The sequence below is a fragment of the Vigna umbellata genome, chromosome 1 (assembly GCF_029865625.1).
Source record: "Vigna umbellata cultivar VRB3 chromosome 1, Vumbellata_1.0, whole genome shotgun sequence".
Lineage (NCBI taxonomy): Eukaryota > Viridiplantae > Streptophyta > Magnoliopsida > Fabales > Fabaceae > Vigna > Vigna umbellata.
Window position 1 is genome coordinate 47877441 of NC_142165.1, and position 13269 is coordinate 47890709.

Consider the following 13269-nt stretch of genomic DNA (forward strand, 5'->3'; position numbering starts at 1 on the left):
ATACAAGAATTATAACACAAAAATTGAAAACATAATTATTGGATTGACTGAAAAAATCATACTACTAAAACTAATAGTTACACCCACAACGAGAATGTATCATTGGGGAGAAGATTTAGTGGCAGCGGAAACAGAATTCAATATCTGAGCTAGAGGGGCAAGGATATGAGGCACAAGTGCACCTATACCTTTGAGAGCAGCGCCTGAAGCCAGGCCAATTGCAAAAGTCTCGACATACCCAGGCTTAGAATCTAGCTTCAAGTCGAGAACAGTAAGTCTATTGCTAATTGAATCAATCTTCTTAGAAGACTCGGCCAATAGCTTATCGTTTCTACCTTTGCCAGAGGATACGACTCCAAATAGCGCCTTCTGAAGATCCTCAATGACCTTCATCGACGCCTCTTGCGAGTCCATACCCTGAGACTCATAGTGGGATATCAGCTCTTTCGGCGTGGGAAACTTCAATTTTGCCGGGGGTTTTTGTCCAACTTTAGGAATTGTTACATTTGGCAGTTCCATCTCTACAAATATCCAACGCCAATAACCAAATGTTAGTCTTACTTGATTTGTTGTAATTGTGACAAATTCAATTCACCATATTCGTATAATGAATTTCAACTAATATTCTCCATTTAAACGTCAACTACAGTTAGTTTTTAATTGTTAAGAATTCAGATACTGGAATTGTGAAAATTGTGAAACAAATTGAATGTACCAGCAGACAGGTAGCATAGTGTAGTAGATTAAACAAAATTACACCACGCTGTTTAAAACTGGTTATTCGAGAAGAAATTATTTATATATGCTTCGGAAACAAGAACATTCCCCACGGACAATAAGGGAGAGTTCACCAGAAGAAGCAACAAATAAAAGAATTGAACTAAAGGAATGGTACAACGCGACCATGTAACAGACTACGCGGAAATCACAGTAGCTGTTTAAATTCAGAAAAACAGGTCGACATTGAAATTCATGTACGCTTTCGTTGACACGTCCTTCAGCATTCGAAAGACGAAGAACGTAACGCCTATCAAAAGCGAGAAACATAGAAGACAAAATTCAGGAAATATGAATGGAACGAACCCTAAGTGAGAGAACATACTTGAAAATTCAAGCAGTCTTCGACGCAGAGACTCCGACGACGTTTCTTGGCCTCGCGGCGCTAGGGTTTATCCCCTTCACTGAACAGGGGTTCTGCCTCTGCTTTTATAAGGCAACAGAGCTAAACCTACAAGTTAAACTGGTAGCCAGATGGGCTTTTTTGCAAAATTATACAAAAAAAAGATTTTGGGCCTCCAGAAGAAATTATGAAGAATTAATAAAAGGAAGGGTGTTGGTCCTCTACCACCACATCTTTTCTATTTTGTCTTTCAGTAAAATTTTATTTTTAGGGTTATTATTTTTTAATTTTATCCATTCACACTCTATTTCACTAATAACTTATTCTAGTATCGTACATGAGTAAAATATTTTTCTTTCATTTTAATCTTATATTTCTTGCAAAGGTTGGTGGTGGTGCTTGATGTATACTTCCTCACGCTGGTTGATGCTTTAGACGCTCCTCGATGTTCCTTCACACCACGGCGGCGACGCTCCTTCACACCACGACGACAATGGAAGCTTTCAAACCAAAAAAAAACTGAGAAGAAAAAGGAATAGAAGTGCGGGAAGTGGGGAGGTGAAACGGAAATGGAAAAGGGAAAGAGAGTTTGGTGGGTGGATGCTGAGAAAGTAAAATTAGGGTTTCAAATTATTTAAAATAGGATAAAAGTAAAAAAAAAATTAAGTTAAGGATATAATTGTATTTAAAATAGTGTGGAAAGGTAGAGAAAGTATAGAATGGTGATGGAGGGAGCAACACCTTAAAAGCAAACGTTTCTGGATCTGCATCTCTCCTGTTCACTGTTAATTGGAAACATCTATTTAATAAATTGTAAATTGTAAGTATTTATTAATTTGTTAATTAATGCAGTAAAAATTTATTAATTAGTTAATGATAAAAACTAATCAATTCACTATCGTACGAAGCTAGATACTCATATTCTCCTTGACTTTTTATGATTTAGTTACATTTTATGTTAACAAGTAGTTTTAATGATGAAGTTATAATTTTTTATTTAATTTTATATAAATAAATTTTAAGCCCTAAGTTTAAATCTTTAATTCTATTACTCTTTAATCTTATTTAAAAAACAATTTTTATCTCTATTTTTTATTTAAAGTTTAAACTCTAATTTTTTTATTTATTTACAAATATATAATTATCCATAACTTAATAAAAAATAATATGAGTTAGTGTTTACTAGTCCCGTCTAAAAGAACTCATCCAGATACCTGTCCCATTATTCACGAGGTATTCTTGAAAAAAATACTTAGGAATATCTTTTATAACTGTCAGTGTTGTGATACCCCTAGATATTTTTATATCTTATTTTTTTATTATAAATAAAATTATTTAAAAACAATTTTTTTTAAATATAAACTTAGATAAAAAATAACTTTAAGTACAATTTAAATTAAATTATTCAATAAAATGTTATGCTTTTTTAAAAATAATTTAAATTTTTCATTAAAATATAAATTTTAAAAAATTAATCTTTTAAAAAATAATAAATAAAAAGTAGAACATATATGAAGCTAAATTTTAAACTATTCTTCTACTATAGTATTTCTTTTACTAGCATATATATACACACACACACAAGTCAGATACTATATATAAATATTTTCTAGTATAAATTTTTTTTTCATTACTAAACCTAATTCAGTATCTTTAATATAATTTCCTTTTCATCAAACTTCATATAAAGTTTTCCATTAATGACACCTAGGCTATGTTTACATTGTTAAATTAATACGAAAATATTTTTCCATTGATTGTTTTAAATAATTGTTAATGGGCAATATAATATAAGAAAAAAAAAAGGATTGGACAAAATTGAAATCATTGTAACATACATATTTTCACGGTAAATTTTTTTGTAATATATGAGTGACAATGTCAATACTATTTTTTGTTTATCTTCTCTATTTTTCTCATGGTTTGTCATATGTTTTTGTCCTTTTTTCTCTTCATTGTTTTTTATGCTTTTTCTTGTTAGAATATATATTAAATACAAGTAGTTGGTAGAACAAATATTTAATGTATGTGGTTAGTACTTATATCAATGAATTGTTAAAATTAATTACTTAAATAGTTTTTTTGTCTGATTTTGTTCTATAAATAATAAAGAGATAATCAATTTCTTAATTTTTTTTCTCATATTTTCGGTTAATATTAGATATTTGAGTGGATCAACTTCACCAATAGGTTCAACTTTCATGAAATAGACTTAACCAGAATCAACTCTATTATTTCTACATGAAAAATAAACCAACTCTTATGTATTGTTTTTTTAAAAGGTTTGGATTTTAATAATCATGGTTTGGTGCCACTTAAGACGACGATTAAGTATCTCTTTCACATTTTTAAAAATAAGAGTATAAGATAAAAGAATAATAGAAAGAAAACAAACAATGATAACTTAAGAAATCATAAATAAGACGAGAATTTTTGTGTAAAATAAGTACATTTACTTGTGACAATAGACCAACTAGAATCTTCATTATCAAAAAATGTAGTATGTAATGACAATGATAAAGAATTTGATGAAGAATACTCATCATGTACATTCGACAAGTTATTAGAGTTAATTGTTCTAAACTTAAGACAGTGGAATGTGTATTACATAATAGTTATAATATGTATTTAATGTAATTGGTCACCAATTTTCTTAACACTAATTACTTAGATAATTCTGATGTAATTTTTTTCTATAAAAAAAAAAAAAACTTTTTTAGAAATCAAGGTATTTGCTAGACCATGTTTGAACAAACTTTTCAGCAAAGTTTTCTGAAAAAAAAAAAAACACTTCCCATAATTAAAAGTTATATACAAGTTAAAAAAATTAAAAAATAAAAAACGAAATAACTTTACAAATTAACGTGTGCATAAACTAATTTTATCTAATAGATAAACTTAAATTCATTTTTTCTTTTTGTTTCTCTATTAGAAGTTCTCATGGAGAAGTTTGATCAAAACCCTAATAAGAAACACCCCACTTAAGCAACTGAGTGTGCCACTACATGCATATTTTGCATTCAAGAAAATAACACAAGATCATATGTTGCTAATAATTGTAACAACACAGCTTCAATTGCTCTTCTTATCGTCTATAATTGCCTTCCACTCAGTATCAACATAGCCATTTAACTAAACAATTCCTGTCTTTAAATACTAGATTCCAAAAATTGTTAACATCAAGTCTTCTTGTTGTCAAGTATTTTATAAACTCCCTGCCAAGCTTGCTATTTCTTTGGATGATTCTAACCTGCTCTTCTTGAGATTATTAGCAACATATGTTCTTGGGATAAATATACCTGAGCTACATTTGAATACTTCCATTCCAATGAAGTAATTCATGACGCCAAGTTCAGTCATCTCAAATATATTGAACTTGATCCACAAAAGTAAATTACTTCATATCACAAGCAAGTTACAAACCAGAATCATTTTGTTTCAAATACAGAGTAGTTTCATTTTCACTCCTGAATCCAAGTTGGATTAAGAGTCAATTCTGCTTGCTTCAAACTGTAAAATGTGAGGTTTTATAGTTTCGTGTTCTTGGCCAGCAACCTCAGACTTCTGGTTGCATGACTCCAAATGTGTAGTTTTCACAATTAAACAATGGATGAATTGCTAGAAGTAAACATAGTTTTACCCGGATGCCTGAAGAATAAATTGCTTAAATTTGTCAGTATTTGCAGTCAACTTCTTTGCCTCAAAACACCTAGGAAACCAGGTCTTTGTACGACAGTTAAATATCAGATTTGAAAATAAACCAAAATACTGGAATTGCCAGATAAAAATTGAAGAAAGAATACAAAATTTCATAAATAAGCATGCTTATCTATAGGCTTACGACCAATTTGAAATTTGCTAAAAATTCTCAACTGCCATGACATTTTATCAAGATTACAATAGCTAACTCAACTACCGTATCACGGTATCTTTGAAGGTTTCTCGGTGTGATGGCTTGATGGAGGGTCATTGTAAGCAATCGTAACTTTGCACATGCAAAGACACTGTTGCCGAACTTAAATTAGAGACCAACAGGTCACCAAGTCATAACTTTACCGCTCCATTAGGGCTCGCGCTCCCTCACACTAGGATAACTAAAAACCAAGGAGCAGAAAGTGTAACAATAGCAAAGGCAAAATCTATCAAAAGCTTGTTTAAATATCAAAGGCGAACTATAACGATTAAACGTGCTATAGTATATTTTGAAAGTTTATATAAGATGCTTCTAGTAGCTCTGGGATTGCAATCATTTCAAATAACACTTTAACCATTTTCAAGCTATAAAAGCATCTAATCACTATAGTCATTTGAACTGATCATTTATAGTTAAAATTAATAATACTAAGAAGCTTCATGGAGGCACAAGAGAACAAAAGATGAAACACGCAATCACAGCATCTAAAACCATACAGCATTATGGACAAGAAAAAATAATGTATTAACTTTCTGAATCTCATAATTTACAACAATGCCTTTGGCCATATAGCATTCGATGTCTGAAATCATCTATTATGATACTGTCAAACTAACCATACAGAACCTACAAAGATCAACATGAAAATTTTCACCTCGTGAAGTTCAATTTCTTCTACTTTTTAACGAAGTAGTAAAAGAAATAGTGTAGTCACTGGAGTGAAGAATCAATATAACCTAATCTGTTGAAGATGTATCAGTATATGAAATATATGCTGCAGGAAAGATACTCTTCCTAGAAATTAGAAAGCAACATATGTCGAAAAAAGATATTGAAAAGTAATTGCCTCCCTTTTCACCTCAGAAAAGGCCTCATACTAGCAAAGAAGAATGCCGGCTCACATTAAATAAAAAATTTGCAAAAAGTGGGCTAGAATGGCAACTTTGTATCAGAACTTAAAGAATGCAACTTCAACTTTATCTGTTCAAAGGTTCTAACTGAACTTCCATTCTAGAAGAAGGTAGTAACTCTTTATTTGCGGTTGTTCTTGTTGGACTCAAGAGATCAAGTGAATCATCGTCCTCAACGTTACCAAGCACCCAATTGCTTCTTTCAAGTATCTGCCGCCTTATTCGCTGCCTTTCATGGTATTCCAAATAAAAAACAATCAATGCAACAATTGAGAACCAAATTGCCAAAGCCCAACTGAGTCCATGGACATTTTCCACATCGTATCTGTCTCCTAGATGCTTCAAACCAGTAAAAAGTGCAGCAATGCCAACAACAATGGCACATCTACCAACAATTGCGTGGAAATATTCCCAAATAACCCTCTTGAAGGGTGCCTGCTCCCCATTTGCTGGTTTTTGAGGCCTTAGGAATGCATTGACTGGCTGTATACAGGCCAACAATATAGTAGTAAATCCAAATTTAACATGTGTCGAGCTGACATAAAAACCCCTAAGCTCAGCCACAGCAAAAAGAAGGGCAAGTAGAACAATTATTAACCCCGAGTATTGCAAATAAACATGAATCCGGTACCATCCATCACCCTTAAGATGCTTTAAGTATCTGGCTGCCAATATTCCTCCAGGAAACAGGATACCCCAAGCAACAAACATCATAAATCCATGCACAGCTAAAACCGGAAGCAAGTCCTGCTCCGCCTCAGCTGATCCACGCTGCAGGTGAACAAGGATGGGCCTATTACTCGTACTAGAATGCATATTCCTGTTAGTAAGATGATCATTAGTCCATTTAGCACCCATTGCCCAAACAACTTTGAGTGGAGATGTGGGATCAATAATATTTTTACATTCTACCCTCTTTTCCCGCCTACAAGATGGGTCCAAGGGACGCGTAAACTCCAAAGTAATGATGCCATTTTCTGTTTTACACCTCACATGTGTCAAATTCTCCCGCGTAAGATGCAGACTTAAAGCGTCTTTTCCATCAATCCAGTAAGTGTTTACCTGTCCAATACCAGTATCATCCACCCAACCCACATACACATAGCTGTTCACCATTCCACTTCCAAATCCTATGGCAAGATAACCACTTTTTTTCTCGCCACGAGCTGCAATAGATATGGAATCCTTTGACAACGACCAAAAGAAGGTAACCTGTTGATCATCCAAAATCACACTGTTATTATACATATCTGATAAACCCCCATCAACGACCTCAACCCTCCAACCCATTTTCTGGTCATACAATGAATGGTAGTAGATGTTATCAGGAGTGCTCCTGTCAGGAGCCCAAACTAATTCTGTAGGACTGGCTTGAACTCCATGGGCCTCTGGACCTCCAGCATAAATAGTCTCCGTCTGATTCCTCATCGTTGCATTTCCACCAAGCGGATCTGAAGTAATATAAAGTGCAACATCATGCCCAGCTTGGATGGAAAACTTGACTGGCACCCCTCTTTCCACTCTCAAAACAGGAGCTTCCTTTTTGTTGATGTAAAGAACCTTTGCAGGATTTGGAGGGTTGGGGTAATGCATTGCAGGAGCCGAAGATACCACCAGAGGATTATTGCCATCTGCAATGATGACGCCTTGATCTTCTTTATCTTCAGCATCCAAGGGTCCAATACAGTCATTCACATGCTCCGAGACATTCAAAACCAAATGACCATAATTTACAGCCCCGTGATTCTGAGGAAGATAGTAAGGATTAATAGTATCAGGAGGCTTAATAGGCCCCAAAGCCCAAATAACCTTCATATTTGCAGTATGATTCACAGGGCGATCATAATTTCCACTAACCTTAGTCAAATGCCATCTGTATCTAACAAAGGACACCCCATCGCTCCTATGCCCATAAACCAACATTGAACTGTTTACTAAACCCACCCCTTCATGCCCTTCATAAACTGAATCAGGACAAACCCCATGAGCAACTTCATCATCATTTTTCACACATTCACTATACTTCGTAATGAAAAAATCATCCACAAAGGGTGCACCATCTTCCTTAAACCCTGCGACGGCAACATCGCCACCAATCATGAGATCAGAGTCATCAGCACGGGGGTCAGCCCAACCAAAAGCCATGTAATCGGTGATACCAATCGCAGCCTCCAACCCAATTTCAAGAGAATCCTCAGACACATTCAAACTCCACCTCAACCTGAAATTCTTCGACAAAACCTTACAATTGTCGAACACAGTCGGAGGTGGCTTCGCCGGAGCGTCCTTGCGAAGCACGACGTGGCCGAAATCAGAAGCGGCGGTGCGATCCCAGACGGTGAGGACGTCGATCATGCTCCACGTAACATTACTCAGCAAATGCACATCTAAGGTGGAGTTCTTATAGGTTCCGTTCAATCCGTCGTTGGAAACAATAAATCCTTTGGTGAGATTATCGAAACCGGTACCCTGGGCACCCCACCAGTGGACGTCGGAACCGGGAAGCAAGTCAAATTGAGAAACCCTAAAGGAGCAATCGTCGGTGATTTTGAGAGATCCTCGAAGCTGGTGCTGAACCATTTCGAACTGGGACTCCGAATCGACGAGGGAGCTATCCCGAGTGCAACTCGGAGCAGGATCCGCATACCGGAATAATAACAACAAGTGGAAGATGAAGGGAAGAAAGAGGGATCTGCGAAGCATGAGGGGTGCAATTGTTGCACTGTCACGCAAATCGTGTGGATCGGAATCCACGGTGACGAACAGTGCAGGAGAGGGTGGTGATTGCGTTGCGTATGCGCCGTGAAAGGGTTGAAGTAGATGAGACGTTTGTGTTATTGCTCCAGTGGAGAAACGAAGAATGTTTTTCACGTTTTAAGGAGTGAAAATGGAGTTGTATTGTATTCTATGCATCACTATCAGCTCATAGAATGGATCTGACGCAGTTGTCCTTACTCAGGGGTTTACTTGGATTCCTACTTTCTACTATTTTTATTCTTATTATTTATTCTTTTCTATACACGCTTCATCTCCACCCAACAATAATTTCAATTAGGTTAAAATTCAGAATTTTCAAATAAGTATCTTTTAAAAATCACTTATCTATAATTAAATACGATTCTTTTTTTAAAAAGAAAGTATGATTTAGAAAGAGAAAAACACGCGATGAAAGCAAAAACTCTTTTTCTTTTATTAAAAAAATAACTTTTAAAACAAATAATAACAAACAATTCCGTTATATCTCAAATATTTAATATTTTAACCTTTTATTTATCTCTCATTTGGGAGAAAAATTATTTGAAATTGTTTCTGAAATTTTTTTGTGTTGTCATAATATTGTACTTTCAACTTATAATGGTTTTAATATATTTTAAAATATAAAAATTTAGTATATTTTAAAAGTATAAAAAATATAATAAAAGATTCTAACAAATATCTAATAAAAATATAAATTTAAAAAATAGTAAGATAAAATCAACTCGTACATATACTTAAACAACATTCTAGAACTTATTCAGTTTAAAAGAAAATTGGCTCAACTGACTCACAACGTGTTAGTTATTAAAAGGATCGATTTATTTTAAATTAACAACTATATAAAATTATTTCACATCATTTACAAACTAATTTTTCACAAACTTAACTCCTATAGTATGTAACAAAATAAAGAGAAACATTAATGAACACCGTGAGATGACTATTTTCTTATTCATTTGATGAAATAATTTGAAAAGTGTAAATTGTTAGGTAACAGCAAAATAAATTTGTGACAAAATTAAATGTCTTTTGTATATGATATCTTGAAAAAATTTAGTTTTCATCGTTTTATATGTATGATGAAGACATAAGAAGTGTACTGAAAATTCAAAATCAATTTATGATATCTATATTTAAAGAATGACAGATTTACAGGAAGCTACAAAAGAAATAATTAACAAAGGTTATGGGTAGAAAGCTTAAAGACAAGTTAATGAATAGCTTAAAAAACGAGAACAGAAGACAATGTTCCCATTATGTAAAAGTAATAATATTCTTTATCATTTGACAAATTATTTGTAATAAATCTAAGTTAAGGAGTGATTTTTTTAATATAAGTTTAATTACATGAAAACAACAGCCATGTTTGATATAATCAATTATTACCAAAGAAATATCATAACTGTTATAAATGTGACAATTTGAATAGTTAATGAAGTAATATTTTTTCATTAATCGTTTTAACTTTCATATAATCAAATTGTAAAACTTCCATTGAGTTTGAAAGTTGACGTCACTTTAACTCTTGATTAGACTTAAGAGTAATTTAGAATGGTTAAAAATCTTGCGAAAGAAGTGCTGGAAGCAAATTGCAACTTGCTACTGTGCAACTTGCGACTGAAGCTTTCACCTGTGCAACAAATATTCACTGTTAGAAGGAGAAAAACATTTTATGCATGAATAAGTGAAGACTTAGTCTGCCTTATGCAATACATTGTTTCTTCAATAATTCCCCAAAATACTGCAAAAGGTAAAATGAAAGTAAAAAATTATGATATAAAATGTAATGCATTAAAGTTGGTATAATAAATTATATAAACTAGTCATGGATTGAGAAATTTAACACACGATATATAATTGTTATAGTAAACTATATGAACAAAGACATTTGATGTGTGTTAATTATTTATCAATCACAATACACTTCCATAATTCTTGTTGTTATTGTTGTATTGCGCTTACTAAGTTATGTGTATGCTTAGTATTCATGAGTACTCTAGAGATCATGTCAATATCTCATACAAGTGGTCTCACTATATATGATTTTATCAAGCGTGTGCTACAAATCATTCATCATCCTTAAGAGATATGAAAATCATTAAAAACTTTGTTTAAACTAAAATTCTTACACCATATGGAATTTTAATTACAAAGTCTAACTTCTCAATAATGCAGTCTAACACTTTCACACACACAATAGGAATGGACATAATTAATTTAAAATCAATTTAGTGTTGTGAGAATTAACAAGTGTCTTGTTTTTACCCATATGAACCTTATTCATGGATCTCCAATAAAAAAAAGTTGGGTTACCATCACTTGTTTGTTTCCAAGTAGCTTAAATCTCATTTATCTCCATGTTTTTAAAATCATGTTTCTTCCTAAGGATTTAGTTAGAGGATTTGTTAAATTTCATTCTGACTTACATAGTCAATGAAAATAGTTTCACACTTTAGCAATTGTTTCACCAAATTATGTCTTAATTGTATATGTTTGTTCTTTCCATTGTATTTTTTGTTTGTTTTTACTTATAACTATTATCGATTAGTAATCACAACGTATTAACATAAATGAGGTTGGTTTCATTCCTATTGGAATGTTTACTAAGAATTTTTTCAAGCACTCAGCTTCACTACTAGCCATTTCGAGAGCAACAAACTTAAATTTCATTGTTAATCTTGCAATAATTGTTTGCTTGACTGATTTTCATGTAATCGCATCATCCCTAAGTGTGAATACATAATCACCAATGAATTTTCTTTCATATGAATTAGAGATCCAGTTACCCTTATAGTACAATGAGAAATTCACTATATTTAATGGTATAATCCATTAAACCTATTAAGTGTCTCATAACTCTTGCAAATGCATCCCAATGTTCTTGATCAAGACATTAAGTGTGCCTACTTAGTATACCTACTGCATACGCAATGTTTGGTCGAGAAAAGTTCATTGAATGCAGTAAACTCCTAATTATCTGGGCATATTGAGACTGAAAAATAAATTATCCTCTATTTTCTTTAATTGGTTTCACTCATGTTTTTCATTCCAAATTAGATCCTAAAACGAATTAGTTCTAAAGACTATATCAATGCATGTACCAAAGATTAACATGTCATTCATATACAAACATATAGTGGCACATTCACCACTTCCAAATTTAGAGTACACACATTTATCAATATCACTGGGTGAAAAATCATCACAAAGTAACACATTATTAAGATTTTCATGCCATTGTTTTGATACTTGTTTCAACCCATACAAAGATTTTAAAAGTTTGCGGATTGTATTCTCTTGACCAGGTACAATACACCTTTCAAGTTGAATCATATAAATTTCCTTCTCTAATTTACCATTCAGAAAAGTAGTCTTAACATCCATTTGGTGTATCACTAACTTATATATAGCAGCTAGAGCTAACAATACTCAAATAGATGAAATCCTAGTCAAAGGGGCAAAAGTATCAAAATAATTTATGTTGGATTTTTGAATAAAACCCTTGGCTACTAATATTGCCTTATACTTCTTATAGATCCATTAGGGTGATATTTTTTTTCTTAAAGATTCATTTACAATCAATGAGTTTTGTTACTTTAGGAAAATCTACTAAGGTCTAAATATTTTTTTCTTAATTAAGTCAATTTTAGTCCCAATGGCCTTATACCGTTGTTTTTCATCAGAAGCACTAGTAGCCTCTACAAAGCTTGTTAGATTATTATCAACGAGATAAATATAAAATTCTTATCTAAAAGAATTTTTCTTTCGTTGTCTTTTACTTCTTTTCAAATCCTTACACATGACATATCTAAAGGTTGTTTAGATGTCTCACTAACTTTTAAAGGAAATATATGTTCAAAGAATTAAAAACCTATAGGCAATAGGCAACATTATGTTTTGCGTAGCCTAAGAACATACAATAAGATATTTTAGAGCCTATGTTCCTTTTCTTATGATCAAATAACATTACCTTATTTAGACACCCTCACACTCTTACATATTTAAGATTAGGTTGATAATCTTTCCATAACTCGGGGAATTTTACCAATTTTTTTATGAGATATCCTATTTTGTAAAAAACACGCACTAAGAAGGACTTATCCCCACAGGTTATTAGATGTACTAGACTTAATTATCATGACATTCATCGTTCTTTAAGAGTTATATTCTTTCTCTCAGTTACTTCATTAGACTTATGTGAATACAATGGAGTTACTTCATGGATAATACTTTCTCTAATACAATATTCATTAAAAAAATACATACTCATCACCTCTATATGATATAGTCCTCTTATTTTTCTTATTCAATTGATTTTATATATCTGATTTATAAGTTAAAAACACATATAAGGCTTCATCCTTATATTTTATTAAGTACACTTTGGTGTATCTAAAATAATCATCTATAAACGTTGCAAAATGACTTTTACCACCCTACACATAATTTGTTTTAATCTGCTAGATTAATATGAATTAGCTCTGACAATACAGTTTGACATTCTATAAAATGACAATTTTTGTTAATTTAGATTCTACACATATATCACATCTACTACTATGCTTATC

At 32.4% G+C, this 13269-nt stretch overlaps 1 protein-coding gene, 1 non-coding gene and 1 pseudogene across 3 annotated transcripts; all 3 read right to left on the reverse strand.

Moving 5' to 3' along the window:
• Positions 1–23: 23 nt before the first annotated feature.
• Positions 24–1227, reverse strand: LOC124831470 (ribosomal protein-like protein). Of its 2 annotated transcripts, none has more exons than XM_088103495.1 (2): positions 1103–1227; positions 24–521 (listed from the first exon to the last, which is right to left on the reverse strand). In XM_088103495.1, the coding sequence occupies exon 2, from the start codon at positions 517–519 to the stop codon at positions 100–102; it is 420 nt and encodes a 139-aa protein (XP_087959621.1). In that variant the 5' UTR covers positions 520–521; positions 1103–1227; the 3' UTR covers positions 24–99. The 2 variants fall into 2 exon arrangements, with proteins under 2 accessions (XP_087959621.1, XP_087959620.1); XM_088103494.1 differs by having other exon boundaries at positions 1084–1221.
• LOC124831481 (small nucleolar RNA snoR137) lies at positions 708–864 on the reverse strand. Its single transcript, XR_007028278.1, has one exon. It is a non-coding gene; the product is annotated as a small nucleolar RNA snoR137 (small nucleolar RNA).
• Positions 1228–5534: 4307 nt separating the features above from the next.
• On the reverse strand, positions 5535–8870 carry LOC124831471 (cytochrome b561, DM13 and DOMON domain-containing protein At5g54830 pseudogene; annotated as a pseudogene).
• Between the last annotated feature and the right edge of the window lie 4399 nt (positions 8871–13269).

Coding starts and splice junctions, on each gene's coding strand:
- LOC124831470 (XM_088103495.1), bottom strand. CDS start 519: ATGGAACTGCCAAATGTAACAATTCCTAAAGTTGGACAAAAACCCCCG.